The sequence below is a fragment of the Rhincodon typus genome, chromosome 17 (assembly GCF_021869965.1).
Source record: "Rhincodon typus isolate 14 chromosome 17, sRhiTyp1.1, whole genome shotgun sequence".
NCBI classification, from domain to species: domain Eukaryota; kingdom Metazoa; phylum Chordata; class Chondrichthyes; order Orectolobiformes; family Rhincodontidae; genus Rhincodon; species Rhincodon typus.
Genome location: NC_063348.1, coordinates 29772229 through 29798074, shown reverse-complemented (window position 1 = coordinate 29798074; position 25846 = coordinate 29772229). Strand labels below are relative to the sequence as shown.

The 25846-nt window shown below is 40.2% G+C and overlaps 1 protein-coding gene across 2 annotated transcripts; it reads left to right on the top strand.

Annotated features, from left to right (window-relative positions):
• Positions 1-69: 69 nt before the first annotated feature.
• On the top strand, positions 70-25846 carry psma1 (proteasome 20S subunit alpha 1). Of its 2 annotated transcripts, none has more exons than XM_048607006.1 (10): positions 70-148; positions 10820-10864; positions 16467-16568; positions 20859-20962; positions 21641-21729; positions 21960-22030; positions 22292-22421; positions 22549-22628; positions 24694-24798; positions 25599-25846. In XM_048607006.1, the coding sequence occupies exons 3-10, from the start codon at positions 16494-16496 to the stop codon at positions 25656-25658; spliced, it is 714 nt and encodes a 237-aa protein (XP_048462963.1). In that variant the 5' UTR covers positions 70-148; positions 10820-10864; positions 16467-16493; the 3' UTR covers positions 25659-25846. The 2 variants fall into 2 exon arrangements, with proteins under 2 accessions (XP_048462963.1, XP_020390433.1); XM_020534844.2 differs by lacking the exon at positions 70-148 and adding an exon at positions 4687-4779.

Here is a 25846-nt window from a genome sequence, read left to right as displayed (position 1 = left end):
TGACTGTGGAAGGGGGGAGCCGTGCGCGTAACCCCTTCCCCGCGTGCTCGAGCCTCGGCAGCGCCAGTTGTCATCCCTCGGTGTGGAGGAGCCAAAGAGACGACGGGCTTCCTGCTGATTGTATTGATTTGATTTTCTCTTTTGAAATGTGAGTTGAGCATGTGTTTGTTTCACTCCCCCGCCCTATGGCATGCTTCCCAGCTCCGTTAAAATTGCAGCCGTGCTTCGCCCGCTGCGTGTTGACATCCGATATTTTCATCCTGAGCCTCATCTTTGTGTTGACATTTCAGGATGCTAACCTCCGACCGAACTCCAGTTGGGAAGTTTCAGATGGAATGAATCCATGATAATTTACTGTTTGCTTTAAGGACGTCAGTTTGAAACAAAACCGCTCGTCTTTTAAGAGCACGAAACAACTGACTGACTTCCATTGATATAGTCCCCTTCAACCCGTCATATCATAACAGTGCATGGAGTATGTATGAAAGATAGCCACTGGATAGCAATCAATTTTCCCACAGCGAGGTCTCGCAAACTGCAATTTAGGTATACGAACTGATCGCATTAGCCACGATATGGAGCAGGGCCGCACTATTACTACGAGGCCTCGATTCAAGTCCCACCTCCCCCTGAGATGTATACGGTACTAGCATCTCTAAGCAGTTTGATTAAAAATATATTTTATATTGGTACAGCTTTTAGGGCAGGCGAACTTCCAGTCACATCTTATTCCTGAAACAACAGATCCAAAAACGCTGAGCTGCCCCAGCACTGCACACAAACGTCATGATGTATTCAACTTACTAAGATTGTGCAGAAGTAAAGGTACACAAGTAAGAAGGAGCGGTTGATTTTTCAACCACATCGTTTTAAATATCTTATTTGCAATCAAAAAGTTGCAAAAGGAAACTAATTTTCAATCTGTACACGCACAATACTGTGGCGAAAATGTGCACTGTGGTTTTGTAGAAAGTACTGCAAACGTTGCCGTTGAGACTGAAGTAAATTATGTCAAAAGAAATTTAGACATATATTTCAAATATATCAGATGTTATTTCATTAATCATAATTTTGAATTGGTACCGCAATTTCTGTAAAACGTTTTTAGGTAAATCCTGCACATGTATGTTATCAGCAATAAAAGTAGTGCAATAGGAAAGCATTGGAAAAAACATTAATTTATAATAATTCTAAAGAATATTTTGTTGTTTGACATTACAAGGTTGAAAGTATTATGTTCTCAAGAAGCTACTAATCATTTCCATAGACTATTTCATCATTAAGGCCCTCTGATTCAGAGAAATGTTGCAATGTGTTCTAACTGTTGGCTTAAAATTATTGTCAAGCCACCTGTAAACGTTTCATGTGTCGAATAATATACTTATTAGGTGTCCGCAATCAAATTGTTGTCGCATAAAATTTAGTAAATCTGTCCAAGAAAATCCCACAGTAGCAGACACTAATATTGTTGTTTCCAATGTAACATATATATTAATTTTACAAATATAACAATCTTTTCTAATCTCGGTCAATTTTAGATTACAGCTAGAAAATAAGAGTCTGGGTCTGGAGTCACAAGTTGCCACTCGAGGATAAGGAGAGCAGGTTTCTTCCTTTGTGAACCGGATGGATTTTTGCCCAGGTGTAGTTTCGTGATTATCATTAGACATTTCAGATTTTTAAAAAATATTGAATTTAACATTTGCCGGGGTGGAATTTGAACCTAGGTTCCCAGAATATTATTTTAGTCTCTGGATTAGTAGTCCAGCGATAATACCACGAAACCAACAGTTCTCTAATCCCACCAAAGCCAATCAACTAACGGAATTCAAGGTAATAGGTGTACATTGTACTACAGGGATATGATTGACTTTTTCTTTAGCAAAAAAATCGCCCCAAACCAGAAAACACCGTTCAATATCGTGGGAGGAAGGCTGAGGGACGGCCTAAATTAACAGCTCTTTCAAAGACCTGCCAAAAGATGATTGCTATTGATTCGATTGTTGAGTTACAAATTCCACTTGATTGTTCAGATCGTATGGCAGGAGGAAACGCTGCACATCTCTAGGTTTCTCGAGCTATCAATTTGAGTCACCAAATGTTATCAATGGCAAAAAATGTAATGAGCTTCGGAAGAATACAATATACACGGTAAAGAATGATAATCACTAGAGAAAATCGTACTCCAGTCAGATGATAGGCGAATCTCCATCTTCAATGTAACATTTTAATATTTACGCTAAAAACAATTGAGTGGATCTCATTGCCGAAAACGAAAGCAACATCTTCAGAAATACGAACTTGAAACTTAGACGAGACTTTCTGTAATAAATTGGAATGAATTCATTGATAAATTGAAATAGAAGCATATTTTTATATAAAGTTGGTGGTGATAGAAGGCAGGAAGTTCTGTAATCAAACGTTACCAGATTGAGGAACACGCAGTAAACTACTTTGGACTATATACATAGCACCAGTTTATGGGACAATTTGGCGCCACCATGAGAGCTATCAAGTGCGCTTTGAGAAATTGATCCGAAAACGAAACCTACAGCTACTTTGTACAATACTTTATTAAAGTATTTTGACCAGCAGACTTCCTTGCACTATATTTACCTTATGGAGATTTTCGCTCCAGGTTTAATGGGTCCGTACATTTTTCTGCTAGTTTTACTTCCTATACGGCCCGATCTCGCTTTACCTAGACTAATAATATATTTTACGAATTGCCAATCCGAGGGACTGAGGTGTTACTATTTATTTGTATTTTTCCACATACTTAACGTGTTCCTCTGAACATTTTGACAAGAGGAGTCCATTTATATGTTCCCGGTTTGATTGATAACTTACAAATGGATTCCTGTGATGTTTCTCCTTATTACCAAAATTACAAGACAATGCGAAAAAAATTAAGTGAAAGTATCAGCTGTTATTTGTTGACTTTGAACGATAGCGCTAAATTGCCGTGTCGATCTCTGCGTATTTTGGCCCATTTTTACACAAGACTTCGATTTTGAATTTCATCTTTGTAAGTTTCCAGTCCATATAAATTTCCGCTAATGATCTCAGAAGGGTCGTACCGAATTGTCGAGGCCACCGCCATTATTTGCTGACACCGCGTTGTTTAACATTTCCGCGACCTTTCTGAGTTCTGAGGAAAGGTCACTGACCCGAAACATTAAATGCTGCCTGATCTGATGAGCATTTCCAGTATTTTCTGTTGTTATTGCTTACACATTTCCTGATTTCGCCATTTATTTTTATAAATCCTGCACTAAAAACAATGAGTGGCCTCAACATTAGACTGGGTACGTCGGTGCTGTTACCGACGGGAAGTTAACAGACGGAGAATGTGCATTATTATGGAGGGTCGGCGACTGGTAATGAACTAGCACCGCGACAGTTTTGTTTGCGGAACACCCACAATTTCGCTACCCTCACGGTTAACTGCCTAGAAATCCTCCGGAGACCTCAGAACTTTTGGTAAATTTGCAATGATGGAAAGCAGTTTGCAAACATGCACAAATATACTGTGTATTTAAAGCTAAATCAGTAGGCTCATTTTAACATCAGTAAGCAATCCACTATCCGATCCTTAGCTCCTCCTGTTTATACTTGCCATTCTTCCTTTTCCCCCTACCCATCAAGCCAAACTTTCCTCAAAATTTCCCATTGCCGTAGCCTGAAACTCATTTTTCACTAGTTTCTCCCCAACATCCTGTCATGACCTATGAACATCTTGTGAATAAGATCCACTTCCTACTTTCTCAACACTAAACTGTAAACCATCCAAATACTCTGCTTGGCCTTCAGGCACGCTGTAGTTCCCTGTCTCCCATGCTCCCTTCCAAAACTGATGTACCTCACCTGCGTCCTTTCTGCGCCCTCTCGATGATGCCCTTTCATCTGGAACCAGCGAAACAGCACACAATGTGGGATTCACTTCTGCAGTTGAAGAAATGCCAGTCTATCCTACTGAGTATTAAATCCCTTGTGGGCACTGTATTTTGGCAATTAGCTATGTTCCCGTGTAGCCATTTGCCATAGTTGTGCTTTTGGCTGCCCGGCTCTGAGGAGTCCTCAGGTTTATCATACCCTCAGAGGGCTCCCACGTGACCCGCGGCTTTCTTCCCTGTACGATTTCAATCCCTTGCGAACTTTCTGAATTCTTCCAGGCTGGTAGCCAAATACTGTGTCTTGCACTCAAGGGAAAGCTCAGAAGCTCTGCATTTAATGTTACAGCACTAAGACGCTGCCTGCCAGGATACTTATGTAGGATACATGAAGTTCCTACACAACACAGCAGTTTGAGGCAATGGGGTACTCAACTACCCTATAATTTTAATTAAAAGTTCAGTATCCGAATTCTATTATCAATTATTTACGTGTAAATTAAATATTAAACTCCATATTAAATGCATTTCTTATCCCTTGAATGCTGGTATCACCAACTTTTAGTTTGATTTTAATCCCATTAAAACTAATTAATCATTCCGTTCTTTTTATTCTTACATTCACTGATTTACTCTTGCCCTTTCGTTTAAAATACTTGTTAACTTCTTTTCCATTGCACCGAAATCCTCTTTGCCTCGCTGACAGGAAGCCACCAGGAGCAGAAATGTTGTCATAGCCATAGTCATAGTTCTCAAATGGTTAAATCTGCTGCGCTCAATGATTCGATAGTTTGTTTTCACGCCTGGAAAGTATCCAGGGGCGATTCGTCAAACTGAGGCACTATCGATCACCGTTGGAAGGAAACGGCGCGGTCGCAGCAAAATGGTAGGTGATGGAGGGAAATCGCCGGTGTACCTACTCGAAGATCGACGTGGCTAGTTCACGGCGTTGTTCGTAATCCCCTGTGCAAATTGGCCGGTGGGCTGCGGCTTTTGTTTTGTGCTTGTTCCTCCTCGGGAGGCGGCAGGTTTAGTGCCGAGTCATATCGTTGGAAATGGATTTTAGGCCCTACCGCAGGCCCCCGCTCGATCCCTTCCGCGTTGCTGCTTTCCCGTGACTGAGGATGAATAGCCGTTTCACTCCGCACCGGGGACAGGGATGGTAGAAAAGGGCGCCTTGACTTTTGATAACTAGCACTAGGTGTTAAGAAACTGCTAGATTGGATTCGGCCTGGTCTGTAGGAGTTGGTTGACAGAGGGCCGGGGAGATGGATAATCCCTTAGATGTTTTGTTTCGTTTATAATTTTACCAGAGATAGTCCGATTTCGATACATTTTGCATGGTTTTGTGTGTGTGCGCAAAAAACATCTGATTTGATAATATATGCTGCGTCAAGGAAGTGGACGTAAATTGGCTTTTTTGGGGGGTCGGTCGATTATTGATACTTGAAGGACTGCGTTGAGGCATTGTTCATTTTCCCTTCGGGAGTGCTTGTTCTGTTTTTGTTTGGCATACTTGATTCTTTTGATAGAATATATCGTAGAAGTTGCAATTACGTAGTTCTTTATAAAACCTTCGATACTTAACCGTAAACTATTTACTTTTGGAGTGCAGAGATTGTTTTGTAACTGTATGGCAGGTATTTTTGCCGAATGTCCCACAGTGCAATGAATAGGAATGCAAAACACTACAACTGCTGGAAATCTGAAATAAAAACCGAAAATTCTGGAAGCTGTCAGGTCAGGCCGCATTTGTGATGGGAGAAAATGATATTTCATTAATAAAATTTGTAAAGGTTTGTAATAGTTCAAATTAGATACTTAAAAAAATGCCAACTTGACCACTTTCTTCCATTATTATATATGGCACTTTGAGGAGTCCCAGTATACCTGGAGTTAGTTAGATTATGGAGCCAGGGTTTTTACAACAAGGACAGGGGCTCTTCAGCCATTGTGTCCATGCTGGTCATCAAACATCTATCTATTCCAATCCCATCTTCGAGCATTTGGCCCCTAGCCTCGTATGCTATGGCATTTCAAGTACTAATCTAAATATTTAAGGAAACACAATGGCTCAGTGGTTAGCACTGCCACTTCACAGCACCAGTAACCTGGGTTCAATTTCAGCCTTGGACAACTGTATGGAGTTTGCACATTCTCCCTGTGTCTGTTTGGGTTTCCTCCCACAGTCCAAAGATGTGCACGTTAGGTAAATTGGCCATGCTAAATTGCCCATAGTGTCCAGGGATGTTTAGGTTAGGTGGATTGGCTGTGGATAATGCAGGGTTACAGGGATAGGTTAGGCAGATAGGTCTGGATGGGATGCTGTTTGGAGAGTCAGTGTGGACTTGTTGGGTCGAATGGCCTCTTTCCTCACTGTAGGGATTCTATGGATCTGCTTCGTAGCAACTCTGTCAAGACCTTTCACGATCATCAATGTTGCAATCAGTCACCTCTTACTTTCCTAAACTCCAATAGATACAAGACTAGCCTGGCCAATCTTTCATCATAAGACATTCATTTGAGGTATCAGTTTAGTAAACGGTCTCCGAACTGCTTCCAACGCAGTTACATCCTTCCTAAATAAGATGACCAGCACTGTGTGCAGTACTCTACTTAAGGCCTCGGCCAAACAGGACCCAAAATAACCTGAGAAAAAGGTCATCTTTTTAAATTTTGAAGCTATTGAGATTTTTGCCTGCAAAAACCCAGTTTATGCAAGGTCATCTAGTTGTAGTTTTGATTTAAATGCGTTTTAAAAATGAGACTAAGTACAGCCTAACAGGCTGTAATCTGACTTCTCCTTCCATGATCATGGCCATCTTCACACCATATGTAGTTAAAGTTTTTTTTGTGGAAATAAACTTCTGCATAGGAAACTGGCACCATAATCAACACGTCAATTGTGATGACTGTCTACATACCAGTAAATGTTTGTCAGAGATGGTTCTTCAAACTAAAGTTTATAGTTTCGTTGAAAACATCTTATCCAATACATTCAGAAATTTGAAGTATGCACATAAACATTGACTTGAACAGTTTTTGGTTTACAATATGTGCTAATACTTATATGAATAGTTCCCTGGCCTTTTATTCTCCCTACTCTAATTGAGTGATTGGATTCTTATGACTTAATGACGCAGATATTGTGGTCAAAGGTGAAAAAAATGGTGTCCCGTTATTGCAGAGCTCCTTTTATAGATTTTTGATTAACAATTTCCAGCTCAGCACTCCCTAGAGGGCATCTGTGATGTACATGAACTGGGCAAGCAACAGCAGGCTCCCTTTAATCAATTGGTACAGAAGGATCCTCACTGAGATATACATTCTAAATGAGGAAGTAAAAAAATTAGAACATTAATTCATTGTAAAATCATTAACAGAAAGTGGAAAGAGAGGAAACAAGTAAAATACCAAGAAAGATTGCTTAAATCCCCAATAATTAAAGTCTGAAGAAATGAGACTCCTCCATTGTAAAATTGCAGTTTCAGTGCTCGAGAGGACATTTTCAAGTAATTAAGACTTGCCACATTATTAAAAATTCACTTTCACCTGAATCCACTGGCTCCATAATTTTATGGTGTGTATAATGGGCAACCAGTGATTATGCACCTGTGGATATGTAGTGGCCTTATACCTCTCAGGTGAATTTCATCACAAAATCTTTTGGTGAAGTATCAGGTTGTGGAGGAACAGGCAAATTGGATAGCACCTTCCAAAATTCTCTGTTTAACCACACCTGTGGCTCCAGAAGTTAACTACTTTACTCTTAAAATACATGTAAAATCAGGTTCACTGTTTTACTGAGCTAATGAAGTTGCTAGTATTATATTGAAGGTCTGAATTAGTTACATCCTTATGGTATGAAGTTGTGAATTGAAAGAAAGTATGTGATCCCTTTAAGAGATTGTGCTTTGTCTGTGTTTGGAAGTTTGCAAGTACTGTACAGAGAGCCCCAAAATTGAAATAAATGTATCAAAAGGCCTTACAGGTGGCAGACAAAACAGCAATCTTATTTTGATAACAAGTTTTGAATTTGGCTTATGAATTTAAATCAAGCACACAGGGATTCACATCCAATTGAATTTAAAAACTAATGGTGTTGACAACCTGAAACCAATCATATTATAAGAATTTGATGTGACGTAGGGGATATATGAGAGAGGATTTTTTTTGAAGATCGGGGGAGAGCCAAACGTCAGCTGCAGCGAAAGCAAGCCCGCCATCAGAGAGACAAACTTGGTTATCACACAGAACGATTAAGCTCTCTGAAAAGGCCCACCAGAAGTACCACAGCTGTTTTAGCTCAAAGTCCTCACCAACAAAATTACAGAAAAAACATTCCTGACAGCAGAATCATCGGAAGAAAGGCGTTTATGGTGTAACAGAGAAGGCAGTGTGTTCCAGAAGAGACAGCCTGTGCAAATTTGGAGAGATTAAGTGTTAACTTATTGTTTTCTTATTAATTGGGTTTATATAAATGGGACTTGACTTTTGAACGCTACTCCAGTTCAGTTAGGGAATAGCTTGTACTTGGGGGAAATTGTTTGGTTTGTTAGTATCTCTTTTAATTTGTTTGTTGTTTGGGTTAAATAAATAAATGGTTACTTGTTAATTATAAAGTGGAGATCAGGGATTTTCTTTCCTTTAATCAATGTTTTAACAGATTATGAGGGGAAAGGCGAGCTTCTCTGGGGGTTTTGGGGTAATTATTAGAAGAGAACCTCTCCTCCCATCAAAACAGATTGGGGATAACACAGTGTGGAGCTGGAGGAACACAGCAGGCCAGGCAGCATCAGAGGAGCAGGAAAGTTGACATTTCAGGTTGGAATCCTTCTTTGGAAATAGGGGAGGAGGAAGGAAGCTCACATAAATAAAAGGGAGGGGTGGGATTGGGGAAGGAAGGTGGGTTGGTGATAGATGAGTGCAGGTTGGAAGTGGTGGGGATTGGTCACTGAGGTGGGAGGAGTAGATAAGTGGAAGAGAAGATGGACAAGTTGTGTCAGGCCAAAGAGGCAGGGATGAGAGGGAGGGTTGGTCATGGTATGAGGCGGGGGGTGGGGAGATTTTGAAACTGGTAAAATCCACATTTAGGCCATTGGGCTGTAGGCTCCCGAGGCGGAATATGAGGTGCTGCTCCTCCAGTTTGCACGTGGCATCGTTGTGACAGTGGAGGAGGCCCAGGATGGACTTGTCACCCAAGGTGTGGGAAGGGGAGTTGAAATCGTTCGCGACCGGAAGGTGGTTGTTCTTTTTTTGCGAACAGAGCAGAAGTGCTCTACAAAACGGTGTCCGAGCCTCCGCTTGGTCTCACCGATGTAGAGGAGGCCACATCAGGAGCAGTGGATACGGTAGACTGCGTTGACGGATGTGCATATGAATCCCTGCCTAATGTGGAAAGTTTGTTTGGTGCCTTGAATGGAGGTGAGGTGGGGGGTGGGGAGGTGTAGGGGCAGGTGTTGCACTTCCTGCGGTTGCAAGGAAAGGTGCTGGGGGTGGTGGGGCTAGTGGTAGCGTGCAGCAGACGAGGGAGTCGCGGAGAGAGTGGTCCCAACGAAAGGCAGATGGGGGTCTGGAAGGAAATATATCTTTGATTGCGGTGATTTTACGTTTATACTCCAGCCAAAATAAAACACTTTTGATTTGTGTTAATCCAGTCATTATCTAGATTGTTTTGGATTCTATAAGACAAGTCATTCTCTTTCAGAACTTTAGTGTTTGGATTACATTGTTACTCTTGGAAACTATGTACATTCATATTGCCATGCGCAGTAAAGGCACATCTTTACAACTTCTAAAATATGAACACTACTGTGTGGAATATACTGGAACTAATATATTTTAAAAATGGAAACTAATGTGTTTCAAATGATGGCTGCTGAGGTTTAACTGAAGTGCTCTGTGGATTCAAAACTGTCACACTACCTCTGGAAAAGGATATTTTCCAGACTAAGCAATTTCACTAACCAAGTCATGAGATGATCCAAAAGACATTTCCTGACTTAAATAGGTACTTCTTTTGCCTATAACATGCAACAGTAAACTACACGTTTAAGGAAAAAGTGTATTTGTGTGCAATGGGTGAGTATCAGTGTGCTATGTTTTCAGGGTAAGCCTGTGAATAAATAATCCTGTTTTATTGAAAACTGTACAAATCTTCTTGCTGGCTAGCTATTCAAGTTGTACATACTGTCACATCTTCTTTTTCAAAAATATACTAATTGGAGACAGTAGGGAAGGAAAGAGGGGTTTCAGAAGTTATTTCTTGCCCTGTCACAAGATGTGTTAATGGTTACGATACTGGGCTGAAGGGAATTCATAATGAAATGTAAAATACAAGTGGAATCAGGCTGTTTGGCCCCTTCAGTCTTCTCCTCCATTGAGTACCATGGCTTATCTTTTACCTCAATTCCACTTTCCCCGCTTCCCATATCTCTTGATTCACTGAGTGATTAAAATGTATTGATATTTGCCTTGAATATGCACAATGGTAGAGAACTACGGCCCTCTGTTGTAAACAATTCTAGATATTCATTATTACTGAATGAACAAATTTCACCTCTGTTAGTCCTAAATAAATGCTGCCTTACCCTGATGTTCTAGATTCCAAAGCTGGTAAACCACTTCAATGTGTACCCTATCAAGCTCCTTCTGAATCCTGTAAACATCAAGAAAATGACCTATTATTCTTGTAAACTGCAGAAAATATAGGCCCAAACTAGACTAAGTATTCTGTTCCTGATTGGTGAGTTTGTACTGGGATTGTTATTTGATCATTGTGAAATGTCCGAATCCGTTTCAGCATCTTACGTGTGCAAAATGATACTTCATTGCATTCAGTTATAATTCGAATACTGTGTTCATTTGAAAATCTGTATTTGTATTCATTATTTATATGTATGTTTTCTGTTTGCTTCTTCATACAGTTCCGTAATCAATACGACAACGATGTCACAGTTTGGAGCCCACAGGTAAGAAAAATTTCCTTTTGCCAAAATTTCGCCTCAAAGCTATCAATTAGGCCACACCCACCAAAACACTACAATTTCACAACGATTTCAAGCAGCCCTACAGCTGTGAGAAATCACTCTGAACTTCATAGCTGCCATGTCTTCCTCTGAGCTTGCAACCTCATTCAGGGTCATGAACGAAAACTGGGAAGCCTCGCTTTAGGTACATGTTCCAGACTATTTCACAGAAGCATAACAGAAAAAAAAACTGACACTGAGCTGACTTCGATGGGTGTCTCAGAGTTTGTTTGAAGAGATTTGAGAAGGAGAAAGGGGATAGAAGTGTGAATTTGAGTTTAGGGCTTGGATTGTTGAAGTGATATCCACCACTAGTGGATCAAAGAGAATGGGAAAATCAGAAAGGCGAGCATTGGAAAAATAAGTCCATAGAGAATTTCACCTACGTACGTGTAACTGCTTTGAGTGCACTCAAATATTTTCAAATGTGTAGCTCCTTTTTAATTTTTCTTTTTGTGTAGCTGCTTTTTGGGAATTTTTTTCAAACAAAAACACAATGCTGGAGAGACTCAGCAGGTCTGGCACTAACTGAGGAGAGAAAACAGAGTTAATGTTTCAAGTCAGTAACGCTTCATCAGAACTGAAAGCAGCTAGGAAATGATGACATTTATGCAGATGGCAGGCGTTGGAGGATAGAAAGGAGTGTGTTGAATAGGTGAAGATGGTGCTCAGACAGAGAGGGGAGGGGGGAACAAAAAGACCAGCAAACACAGGAATTGCTGATGATAAGCCAGGAGAGAGAGAAATGCTAAATAGGTGCCAGCAGGAATGTGAATGGTTGAAAATGGATTCGCTGTGGTGGAGCAGTCCACACAGAACAGAGACAACACAGTGTGGAGCTGGAGGAACACGGCAGGTCAGGCAGCATCTGAGGAGTAGGAAAGTCGATGTTTCACATCAGGACCCTTCTTCATAACTGTATCTGTTGCTCCTGATATAGCCTCCTCTAACTTGGTGAGACCAAGCGCAGACTTGGGGACCGTTTCATGGAGCATCTGCGCTCTGTAGATGGTAATGGACAACTTCCGGTCGCCAACTATTTTAAACACCACCCCCACCCACCCGCCCCCGCCCCCGCCCCCGCCCCCAGCCAAACCAACCAAACCAACCAAAACCGCCCTTGATGACATGTCCATCCTGGGATTCCACATTGACACCACACGCAAACTGGGGGAGCAACACCTCACGTTCTGCCTTGGGAGCCTACAGCCCGATGGTCTGAACATAGAATTCATCAGTTTTAAAATCTCCCCACCCCCAACCTCATTCCACGAACAAACCTCCCTCTCATCCCGGCCATACAGAACAGGACCTGGGGTGTGAAAGTGGGTAACAAACGTGGAGGTAACAAGGTGTAGAGCTGGATGAACACAGCAGGCCGAGCAGGAAGGCTGACGTTTCGGGCCTAGACTCTTCTTCAGAAAACAAACGTGGAGGAAGGTGTTCATGCTGTAAAATTATTACACTCAATATTGAGTCCTGAGGGACGAAAAGTGAATAAAGCAGAAGATAAGATGTTCCTCCTTTAGCTTATGTTGAGCTTTACTGGAGCACTGCAGCAGTTCTGAGACAGAAATGTTGGTATGAGAGCTTAGTGGTGTGTTGAAGTGGCAGGCAACTGGAAGCTTGGTGTCATTTTTATGGACAGATCGAGTATGTTCCTCAAAGCAGTCACCCCGGTCTACGTTTCATGTCCGTAATGTAGAGAAGATCACATTGTTAGCAGCGAATACAGTAGACTAGATTTAATGAACTGCAGGTAAATTGCTGCTTCATCTGGAAGATGTGTCTGGGCCTTGATTATTGAAGAGAGAGAAGGTAAACAGGCAAGAGTTGCATTTTCTACAGTTGTGTGGGAAGATGCCACGGAGGTGTGAGGAGATGTTGGGAATGGCGGAAAAGTGGACCACAGTGTCCCGAAGGGAACAGTCCCTGCAGAATGCCAACCAGGGAGGAGACAATGGTGGTGGCACCCGGCTGGAGGTAGTGGAAATGGTGGCGTGTGGTTCTTTGGATGCAATGTCTGGTGAGGTAGCAAGTGAGGACATGGGGAACCTGTTGTTGTGGGAGGGAAGGGATGAGGACAGAAGGTGCAGGAAATGGTGCTGATGGCCTGTCAGTCATGGTAATGGGGAGTTCTCGGTTGAGGAAGAAGGTGGACATGTCTGAGGACTGCTTGCAGAAGATGGTATCATCAGAACAGATGTGATAGAGTAACTGGGAGAATAGAATGAAGTCCTTACAGGAAACAGGGTGTCAGGATGTATAGCCAAAGTTGGGAACTTTTTTGCCTTTCTGTGTAACTGTACAATTTCAAAGAAAAAGAAGTTGCAGGGCTAGATTTGAGGTTGGAGAGGACATTGAAACATGGGAGCAGGAATTGAGAGACGGGTAGCCCAGGAGCCAATGTAATTCAGTGAGTGCAGATGATGGATAGATGAAAATGGTGTAGATTGGGATACACAGAGCAAAGTTTGGCATGAGCTTCAGCAAATTTATCGAAAGTGAAGGTATGAGACTGGCCAAGAAAAGTTTGGAATAGTGGTAATAAAAGGCAACAAAACCACGGAGACGAGCAGATGGACAGAGACAGAAGCTGAGGTGGGTGATGTTGTGGAGATGGAAGGAAGCAATTGTTATGATCTAAATGTTAATGGATTAAAATCTCCATTCAAAGTCCAACAGGATTATAATGCGCTGAATGGTTTGGTTCAGCCCACGAAGTTAATACAGAGTTTGTGGTTTGGGCTGGAGTTACTGTTTTTAATCCTGTTAGTGTTTTATTTGAGAGAAGTGTGGTGCAGTCATGAATGGATGCCTGACAAAACACAGTGGAGGGGTTGAGACAGATGATGAGGTAGTGTTAGATCTCCTGCGCTGACTACCTGTATTTAAATGATTTTAGTTTTGAGTATAACAAGATGAAATAAATGGGAACTGAAGTATAGATCCTTGATGGACCTGTCCTAATGCAAATGGAAGAAAAGCCATTGTGTGTTGTGTCAGGAAGGTGACTGGAGCCACACAATGGCAGTTCCCAGCCAGCTCAACATTAATGAGGTGTTGAGGGCTAACTGTGTCAAAGCTATGACTGTCCAAGAGTTAGGATGAAGATGGTGCACCAAATTACAGAACGAGACCATGTAATTTAAACTTTGCTGGAAGTTGTTTTATGCTGTGGTGGGGTAGAGACCTGATTGTAACATTACAAAGATGGAGTTGCATGAAACAAACACACAGATTTGTGCAATGACAACTCCTTGTAGGTAATTATACTTTGAAATATTCACAGCAGAAATGATGACCCAGAATTTCTGGTCTCTGGATCATCGAAGACTGGATATACAATCCAAGATGTGCCTTGGCATCTTGCTGGACTCCTAATGCACTGACTCTTTGGGAATTGCCCAAAATGTTTAAACTTCTGATGAGCAATTCCCCTGCTCTCTGGGACCTTCCTAAAACATCTTTGACTTGTGAGTTGGAGTCAGGCATCAGATGACTGCATCTTAGTTATTTGCATAGTTGGGCAGGAAATGTTAGAAATTACTGAAAAATCAGTGTGTATCTATACAACATGGACACCCAACTAACCTCCATTTCCTCCAACCATCCTACTCCCAGGCACATACTGATATGATCTCCAAGTTATTTCTGGATTTTAACTCTTAAATAAGAGTGAAATTAGATCAGGAGTATTTCCCTGATAGCTTTTGTCCACCGAGTTCAAAGTAATCAATTCCACAAACACTCAGTTTTAGGTTTGTATGACATCATTAACCATCCCACAGGTGAAGAAGCTGCCAAGAATTTTGTCATCCTTCAAGTAAACTGTTTAATTTTAATAAGCCTTAACTCTACTATAAATGACCCCAATAATTTGAGTCTGGGACTTTTATGTACAGGAATTAGACTTCTCTACTCCCGCTCGCTTAATTGTAACAGGAAAAAACTTAGTGAGGTGATGTACTAAATTTACAATTTTATTAACAGAAATTAACAAACTATGTAATTTGAGTATATGGCAGTCCAAAAGATATGATACCAACTCTAATAAAATCCAGTTTGGCGTGTTATAACTATTCAAAAATATCTTAGAACATCTAGCGATGTTTAAGAACAAAATATCTCTTTTGGGAACCTGCGATGCAAGCCAGTGGGACCATGAGCCATTGCTATCTGCCTTTAGCCCCAATAGGTTGTCTAATACTACTACTTTAGTGATGCTGCTGATACTTAATTCCTCCCCTGTCTTCTTTAGTAATAATGGAACATTTGAAGTATCTTCCAATATGAAGTCTGATGTAAACTATCTGTTTAATTCTTCATTTTCTAAGGGGTCTATGTCCACTTTGATCTTTCACATTTTTATATATTTAAAGTTGTGAGCTTCTATCTAGTCATTCTTATACTCCTATCATCTCACCCTATTCTTTCAATCTTAAACGAATCCTTCATTAAAAGTTTATCAGTAAAAATCTCTTTGTGTGTCTTTGCGCCCTTTTAATCTTCCAATTTTAAATCTTTAATGAAGGATTCTTTTATCTGTAGAAATGTGTCATTTTCTTAGATGGATATTTCTTTCATATCTCACTTATTCTTTCAATATTACAAGAATCTTTTGTTAAAAATTTATCAGTAAAGGTTTTTCCTCCTATTTTTGAGTGTTGTGCTACCCTGGTTTCTAATGGTACTCACAGGGTGGTTAAGGATCTTTGCCATTCTACTCAGTTGATGGTTTTCGTATTTCTTCTGTAATTAATGTTGTACTTTCACACCCGGATGTGATGTTGTCTTGTGCCTTTCCAGTGATTAAAATACTGTTGATACATTTTTGTTGTCTATGCTGAGCACTAATTTAATTAATAGCATTTGTGTGTTTTCTACCACTCCTCTTTCCCACTATCTCTGATACTTATGATTAATCCTTACATGAATCTGTAGCTTTAATTGTTTTTAATATCCATGTGTCCTACCTAATCAGTTACACTTATTCTCCATTGACTCAATTAACCCATTACTGTTTGACGCTCCTTCATGGTCCTCACCAGTCAAGTGACCCTACTTGCCACCTTGCCCAACTGGCATCCTGCCTTCATACCCTACTCATCAATCATGTCCCCTTACCAGCCTACATAATAACTTATGCATTCATTCATATACACACTGAAAGCTGTTAAATATCTTAAAGCCTTTCTGTGCATTAATGAACTCTTAAAAGAATATAGCAGCTCATGTCTTAAAACAAGGGTGTGGCTTATGATATCCCTTCATCGATATCTCCCACATTTCTTGCACTGACTGAATTTTTCAGGATCGTCCACTAGAAGATTGGTCGAAAAATCAGAGGTCGGTATGTGGGTAGTTTTTTTTTCTATCTGATCTCATTTGGAAAAAGGGTTTCCAATCCTGACCAAGACTTTGTTCTAATATACTCCTTAGTTGGGAGGAAATTTATATTTTGAATACAGGAATCCTAATTCTGATTGCACTTGTCTTAATTTGAAAATTCGTACTGCAACTAATTATTATTTCATTCTTACAGGGGCGAATACATCAGATTGAATATGCTATGGAGGCAGTGAAACAGGGTTCAGCCACTGTGGGGCTCAAGTCAAAAACCCATGCTGTCCTGGTAGCTTTAAAGGTAAAAATATGGACTACAAAGTCATATTAAATTATAGTACTTTCTGCAAGCATGAAGGTCTATACCTTCAATACCTATAACAATGTGTAGTGTTCAGCTGATTATTGACTTATACTGAAAAGGCACTCTGTATCTTTGTCATCCTCAAGGAGATGGTGCTGTGATATCTTGAATTGCTATAGTCCATTTGATGTAGATGAGGGTGGGAGTTCCAGGATTTTGGCCCAGCATTGCTGAAAGAAGTGATTTATTTCCATGTCAGGATGATGAATGGCTATGAGAGAAACTGGCAGATGGTGGTGTTTCTTTTCTGTCTTCTGCCCATTTCCTTCCAGATTGTAGTGGTTGTAGGTTTTAAGGTACTGACAAAGTATCTTGTGAATTCGCACAGTGCATCTCTGAGATTGTATAAACTGTTGTTGCTATTTGTCAGTGAGTGAATGTTTGTGGGTATGGTGCCAATTAAGCAGGCTGATCTGTCTGGATGGTGTCAAGTTTGAGTGTTGTTGGAACTGCTGTCATCCAGGTTAGTGGGGCGCTTTTCATCATGCTCCTGATTTGTACTTTGTAGATGGTAAACAGGGTGTGGGGAGTCAGGAAGTGACTTACACACTACAGGATTCCAAGCCTCTGGCCTGGTTTTGTAAACACCGTATTTATCTAGCAAGTCCATCTGAATGTATGGTCAATGGTAACCCCCACGATGTTGATATTAGGATTGAGTGATATTAAAGCCATTGAATGTCACAAAGTAATGGTTAGGTTTTCTCTTGTTGGAGATAGTAGCCATTGCCTGGCATTTGTGTGGCATAAATGTTACTTGCCACTTATCAGCCCAAGTCTGGACATGTTCCAGGTCTTGCTGCATTTGAAGACAGACTGCTTCAATATCTGAATCATCATACATTGTGCTGAACATTATGCAGTCTTCAGTAACCACCACACATCTCACCTTATGATGGAGAAAAAGTCAGTGATGAAACAGCTAAAGATATTTAGGCCTAGGACACCATCTTAAGGAACTCCTTGAGAGATGAACACTGAAAATGTCATAGCGTACAATGCTATGGGCCAAGTGCTGGAAAGGATTAGAATAGATGTATGTTTAACTAGCATGGACACGATGGGCTGAAGGGCCTCTTTCTGCATTTATAAACTCTACAAATCCATGTCCTGGAGCTGAGGTGACATCTCCGATGACCAGAATCATCTTTCTTTGTGTCATGTATGCCTCCAACCAGCAGAGGGTTTTCCCCCTGATTCTAGTTTTGTTCACTTCTTGATGCTACACTCCATTAAATGCAGCCTTGACATCAAGGGCCACCCTCACTTCATCTCTAGAGTTTGGCTTTTTTGTTAACGTTTGAACCAAAGCTGTCATGAGGTCAGAGCTGAGCGATGCTGCAGGATCTAAATGGAGTGTCAGCATGTTATTGCAAAGCAAGTGCTACTTGATCGCACTGTTAACGACCCTTTTCATCACTTCACTGATGATCATCCTTAGACGGATAAGATGGTAATTGGCCAGGTTGGATTTGTCCTGCTTTTTAATAACAAATATAGCTGGGCAATTTTCTATATAGTGGATAGATGCCAGTGTCAGGGAACAGCTTGGCTGGGAGCACTACATGTTCTGAAGTGTTATTCTATTGCTGGAATTCTATTGCGGTATTCAGTACCTTCAGCTGTTGCTTGATATCTTGTGAAGTGAATTGAATTGGTTTATGATGTTAGGATCTCTGGATGAGGCTACCAATGGGAACCTCTGGCTGAAGATTGTTGCAAATGCTTCAGCTTTATCTTTTGCATTGATGTTCTGGATTCCCTCATCATTGAGAATGGGAATATTTATGGAACCTCTTCCTTAATATGTATTTTAGTTATCCACCAATGTTCATGATGGAATTTGGCAAGGCCACAGAGCTTATATCTGTATTGAGTATAAGAGCTGAGACGTCATGTTGTGGCTGTACAGGACATTGGTTAGGCCACTTTTGGAATACAGCATTCAGTTCTGGTCTCCCTGCTATAGGAAAGATGATGTAAAACTTGAAAGGGTTCAGAAAACATTTACGAGGATGCTGATGGGGTTGGATGGCTTGAGCTATAGGGAGAGGCTGAATAGGCTGAGGCAATTTTTCCTGGAGTGTCAGAGGCTGAAGGATGATGTTGTAGCGTTTTATAAAATCATGAATGGCATGGACAGGGTGAATAGCCAAGGTCTTTGTCTTTGTCTCTGTGTAGGGAAATCCAAAACTAGAGGGCATAGGTTTAAAGTGAGAGGGGAAAAGATATAAAAGACACCTAAATGGCAACCTTTTCAATGCGGAGGGTGCTGCATGATGGAATGAGCTGCCAGACAAAGTGGGGGAGGCTAGCACAATTACACCATTTAAAAGGCATCTGGATGGATACATGAATAAGGGTTAGAGGGATATGGGCCAAATGCTGGCACAGGTTACTCGATTAATTTAGGAGATCTGGTCAGCACAGACGAGTTGGACCAAAGGGCTTGTTTCTCTGCTGTACAACTGTGACTCTGTATGTTGCTTGTGGAATTGTTTATTCCTGTCTATCACTTGCTTTTCATGATGTTTGGAATGGAAGCACTCCTGTTTTATAGCTTCACCAGAATGGCATGTCATTTTTAGATGCATCTGCAACTGCTCTTGACATGCTATCCTGCAATCTACATTTTGTATTCTAGCTTTGTACTGTGCCTCCAAGAGCTTAGCACTCTTTGTTCCTGTTGCAATCCATCCTATGTCCTGATAACAACTTTGATGCCAGAAAAATGAATTTTAGGTTACCTTAAATGCTTGCTGATTTCTATTCTCAAAATCTTTCTTTGATAGTCTTATTTACTGTTCACTTTCCCTTTCAACTTACTGGATTTAACCTAGTTCTTGTTTGAAAAAAATCACCTGACGTGAACCCTACACTCTTTTTACTGTTTCATCATACTCTCCATCTCCCTTGTCATCTTTTATTCCCTTACCTTTTACCCTTGTAACCAGTACCTAGCCTATTTCTGAAACAGAACACAAAGATCACAATGTCCTATGCATTTTGCCAGTCATATTTGGTCCATTTTATCCTGGCTAGATCTTCTCTCATTCTATTGAAGTTAGCTCACTTTGAGTTCAGAAGTGTTATTTTATGTTATTCTTTGCTGTCCTCCCATTAGTAGCCTAAGCCATCTTATACATACATCATTAGGTAATCAGTGGAGAATATTACATTAAAACTTGCCTGTGCCACATGATCATTGTATCTTCTGTTCCTAACTTAAATCAACATCCAGTCTATTAATGTGAGAAATTGGGTTTGAAAACAAATCAAATGACAGTGTAGGTGTACATGTGGTACTCTTAAATTCAGGAAAAAATTTGCGGACATGCAAATATTCAGAAAGTATGATGAATGCCTGCATATATGCAACCATATCCCAGTACAAGGGTTTACATTCAGGAAATGGAGGAAAGTGCATTTGACCTGGAACTAAGTCAATTTTTTTCTCCTTCATAATTCTGGAACATCTCCTTTTGTCCTACAAAGCCTCAAACTCATTTTTCACCACCACACCTCAAATCACAAAACTTCATGGGCTTCTTTATTTGTAAGATTGAGACTATATGTTTATCCTTTGCTACATATCCTTCTCTTTCCTCACTTCAAATAATTTACCAGACCACATTTGGAGTCTTGTGTTCAGTTCTTGGCACCTTATTTAAGGAAGGATGTTGAAGCCCCTGGAGAGAATGCAAGAGTTTTATTTGATGCCAGGAATTAGATTTTTTTAGATACAAGGAAAGTTTAGAGAAATTGGGCTTTGGAGCAGAGAAAATTAAGAGGTGACCTTTTTTGAAGAGTTAAAAATTATGAACAATTTTGACAGGGTATAGAAGGATATTCTGTAACTAGGGGTTGCAATTTCAAGATTGTCAGTAAGAGAGCGAGGAGTGAAATAAGCAGAAACTCTTTACTCGGGATTGTTAGGATTTGGAATGTGCTGCCTGGGAGACGGGTGGAGTTGGATTCCATAGGAAGTTTCCAAAGAGAGCTGGATATATATTTGGAAGTGATGATATAGGGGTCTATGGAAATAGGGTTGGAGAATAGACAGGGTAGCTGTATTGTAAATTCTACAATTCTGTTTATGCTCACTTTGTTTCATGCATCCATTCTTTCTTTTCTTCTTCCATTTTGTTCCCTGTTACAGCCCTTCAAATTGTTATATTTTAGCATAATCTTTTATTGTATTCATCTTTTGAACCATTTGTTTTGTAGAGAGCTCAATCAGAATTAGCTGCTCACCAAAAAAAGGTTCTCCATGTTGACAATCATGTTGGTATTTCCATTGCTGGTCTTACTGCTGATGCAAGGCTGTTATGGTGAGTATTTGTGCAGTTGGTTAGTCATTTACTTATCTATTTAGTTGCAGTTACTCTACCATAAAGACGTACTGTTGATCACAAATGTGTCTAGAAAGAAGACTTTGACTTCTGAAATAGAACACTCTGCAGTTGTTTGGGTTTACTGAACGAATTGATTCCTGAAGCTGAAGTCTAAATAATGGACTCATGTCTTGTGGTTGATAATAAAGGGAATTTTGGAAGATTTAGGAAGAGTTGAGAAACAAGACAACCATAATAACATTTGATGTCTGGTCATATTACATTTGTGTATCAAGTAGTTAGATATGAATAAAAGCAAAACACTGTGGATGCTGAAGATCTGAAATAAAAACATGAAATGATGAAGAAACTCCTCTGGTCTGGAAATATCTGTGGAGAAAGAAATACAGTTTATGTTTTGAGTTCAATGACTTCTCCTCTGAGCCCTTCCAAAGTTCCTAACAAGAGTTATTGACCTTGAAACATAATCTCTGTTTCAGTCTGCATAGATGCTGTCAGACCTTGAGGTGGTCCTCTACTTTGTGTTTTTATGTAAGCCTTAAATAAGTTTGATGATTAGTAACATCAGTAGTGTGTTACTACTTCATTCACACTGCATGCTAATGATTTCTTCTGTCTTCCCCACCCCTCTGGTGCCTGCCACCTTCTCAACAGCAACTTCATGCGACAGGAGTGTTTGGACTCGAGGTTTGTATTTGACAGGCCACTGCCAGTTTCACGTCTCGTGAGCCTTATTGGAAGTAGTATCCTTTAAAGAAAAGACCCAGCATTTCTGTCTAAAAAAATCAGTTTGAACTCTGTTTTATGTAAATAGCTAATATTAAATTTCCTTAAAATATTTCACAAATTTTGATGTTTAAAACATTGTTTCAGACGTGCTATAAATCATTGTCTTTACATAAAATCAAATTTGACTATTAATTTATTTTATATTTGTTTAAGAAGCATGATATTTCTTTAACCACTTATCCAGAAACTCAAATTCCAACACAGCGGTATGGAAGGAGGCCATATGGTGTGGGATTGCTTATTGCTGGTTATGATGTAAGTCCTCTGTTTAACTTAATTTCAGAAGACAAATGGTTTATTTGATTCAAGCTGGATTAATTCCAATCCAGAGTGAGGCTGATCTTGCAAGAGGGCCAATATATTAATGCTTGCAGTAATTCCTGTGATGTACAGATCACCTATTTATTTTAAATTCTTAAGGTAATGCCAGTTGGAAAACCTCGACCACAGCGTCTTAGAATGGTTCTTCTGTGTCAGCCTGTTAGATTAAACCAAGTGTTCCTTTTTCATCCTCAGGATATCGGCCCGCACATTTTCCAGACCTGCCCATCCGCTAACTACTTTGACTGCAAAGCCATGTCAATTGGTGCGCGTTCACAATCTGCCCGAACCTACCTGGAGAGACACATGGATGAATTCCAGGATTGTAAGTGTGACAAATTTTGTGTTGTGGCTGTCGGGTGTGTCAAATTTTTAATCCTTATTCTATCTGTTCCTTGATTCAGTTTCTCCTTTTTCACTATCATCCAAACCCACTATGTCTTTCTCACCAGGTAACCTCAATGAATTGGTCAAACATGGTCTGCGTGCATTGAGGGAAACACTTCCTGCTGAACAGGATCTTACCACAAAGGTATTAATCTTTCTTATGCTGAAATGAAGTGTTGTCCAGTAATGTGCTATTTCACACTGGTATTTTGATTTGTGCCCTGCTGAAGGCTGAATGATGCAATATGACAGTCAGTCCAAAGTAAAACTAGTCAAAGCACCACATAAAAACTGTGGTGAAGTAAATATCAAATGTCATGAAGTGTGATAGCAACAGTTGGAGTGATCTAACTATGTTTCCATTGCCACATCTGTTGTGGAATAACTCCTTAGACTCTGTTGTGGTTCATGTTGGTCTACTACGCAAACTTGCCTGGCACAGCCATTGCCCTGACTATGTAATGACCAATTTAAAGAAGGGAGGAGGCAACTAACATACAGCTCGTGGTGCCCAGACTGTCTTTGATCGACACCTCCAACAGCAATGCCAGCAAATGAAAACACTACACAAATTTCCTCATTCAGCAACAATCCTATATCTTACGTCTATAATCGGATATCATAGTTTAAAATAACAGAATATGAAGAGACAAGTGACCACAAAATGAATTTTCCAAATCAAATTTTTAAATCAAATCCTGCCATATGTAATACAAATGTCAACTAATCACCTGTTCTGTTCCTTTTTGCCTGTTTTCAGTGCCCCATGACCTGATCTATTATTCCTATGCAGTGCTACATCAATCATGAAGTATGATTGGTGGAAGACTGTTACCTGTCTGTGTAGGAGACCCCAGATGACCTTGCAGGATAGTTTCTACCCTTCTGGCTCTAGACTCACACCGCACCCCCACCCACCCTCGACTGTAATATCTCTCTATGCTAGCTGGCTTCCTGAGTGGCAACAGCAAGAACAGTGGTGGACTGGAACTGGTGAGGCTTAAATACTGCCATTTTCAATGAGGACAGCAGTTTTGCATCACTGCTTCTTGGCCAGGACGTTGTTTAAATAATCCTAGTCATATGTTGGAGAACAGTTTGCTGGATGGTCTGACATCTTGCATATCCCTGTGACAGCAGTAGTGTGAGCTGCATGTCAACATACTGAGCTTGCATATTTCCACTGCAACATCTAGACGTTGGGTGGCTTTTGTTTGTGCTACTGTGGAAGCCGAGATATTGGTCCTCAGGCTGCATCATGTTTAGACCAACAGTATTATCTGGAAATTATTTGCATGTTTGAAAGGATCGAATCTCAATATCCCTTTGCCATGTTGTTAATAGACTCCTTTAATGCATTGACTCTGACTTCAGGCTTTTTGACAGACCTGCAAATACACCAAACATTTCATGTGCACATTACCAGCCTTCTGCTGCAGGTCACCGCATCAAAGTCCTCTGGAGCCCAATGCAGCAGAAGGTTTGTGCCATCTCATCCCCTATTGAACTAGCACCTTTTTCTATACGCCAACTGCAGGCCAGTGATTTCAAATGTCTCACCAAATGCAGAATCCCACCTCGAAGTTAGCTCCTAAAGAAGGAAAGTATCAGTATCAGAGCAGGTGTTTGTGAATGTGGGATGAGGTAACAGTGAGCGGCATGGTGGCTCAGTGGTTAGCACTGTTGCCTCATAGCACCAGGGACCCGGGTTTGATTCCATCCTTGGGTGACTACCTGCATGGAGTTTGCACATTCTCCTCATGCCTGCGTGAGTTTCCACCAGGTGCTACGGTTTCCTCCCACATCCAAAGACATGCAGCTTAGATGGATTGGCCGTGCTAAAGTGCCCTGTTGTATCTAGGGATGTGCAGGCTATTAGCCCTGGCAGAATTGAGCCACGGTAAATGCAGGATTTTGGAGATGGGGACTGAGTCTGGTTGGGATGCTGTTTAGAAGTTTGGTGTAGATGCCCTCTTTCTGCATTATAGGGATTTTGATTCTATGAACATTGCTCCTTCATTATTGTTTTCCATTCTTGGGACTACTGGTTTAGTGACCAAAATATTTATGCATACTAACTTAAGTATTCATATAATATTCTGTAACTTGTACTGACTCCAGTGTGTGGACCTGTTGCTGTATGTTTTAATTGTACAATTCAATCTACAATTTATCCTAAATCTTGATACATTATTTTCCTTTACTGGCAGAATGTCTCAATTGGAATTGTGGGTAAAGATATTGATTTCACCATTTATGATGACGATGATGTTGCACCATTTTTGGAAGGTCTAGAAGAAAGACCTCAAAGAAAGGTATATGTAGAAGATGTTATTCTTGATGCAAAATGCTCAAGTTTGTTTGTTACCATATTTTAAATTGCTGTATTCCATATTGTCAGTTCTGGTCAGCCAGTTCTTTAACATTTGCAGAAACCTGTTATCCAGCATGTCTCAAATTCTAAATCAAACTATTCAATAAGTCTACTTGTAGTCTCTCTTTACCTGATACAGAGTGTTTTTTTTTTTCTGAAGGGATATTTGTACTACTTTTCTAAGCTCTAGACAATTTAGGCACAAGTAGCCAAGAATTTTGGGCACATGTACTTATCATAATGTAGTATTCGTGGACTTCAATTAGTTAAAATCACACTGCTGACGAGCATAGAAAACGTACAAGTTTCTTACCCAGCTTGGATCACTTTGTCATCTATGACATTGGCATACAGGATTGTCTTGAAGAAGGTATGATGCCCTACTTCTTGTCCTACCAGTAGAGTCAGAGTGCTTGACCAAACAAATATCCCATTGATTACGAGTAACCTGTCTGTTTCAGGTATCTTATTCCAGTTTTCTGTAGAAGCTTTGCTGTTCAAATTTCTGAAATTCATCAAGTTGGAATCTTTTTGAAAATGAAGAGATTCTATTTGTTTCGAAATTTAATGGTAAATTTGATCATTACAGATGTATGTTATCAGGATTGTATTTCCAGCTAAAGTTTTTAAAATATTTAATATCCCAATTTTAATTTTATTTTCTACCTATACAGGATATAAATTAAATTTGAACTGTAGATTTTTTTGTAACTTTATGAATACAATGAAAATGTCTTACAGGCACCTCCAGCTGATGACGCAGCTTCATTTGAAAAACCAGAAGAACCAATGGAGCACTAACCTGTTGACCTATCATTTTTGTGGTTTGTAACTACATTTGCAGCACAACAGAGCAGGACATTTGAGACACCTTATATTTCAGTAAAACACAGATTAAAAATATTGCAATTGATTATTTTCTTTTAAGATTTTGTTACTCATTGGAATAAACTTACTGTAACAACAATAAACCCTTCATGTATTACCAA

Coding starts and splice junctions, on each gene's coding strand:
- psma1 (XM_020534844.2), top strand. Junction 20,963..21,640: donor GCTGATGCAAGGCTGTTATG/GTGAGTATTTGT, acceptor CCTTCTCAACAG/CAACTTCATGCGACAGGAGT. Junction 22,031..22,291: donor TGCTTATTGCTGGTTATGAT/GTAAGTCCTCTG, acceptor TTTCATCCTCAG/GATATCGGCCCGCACATTTT.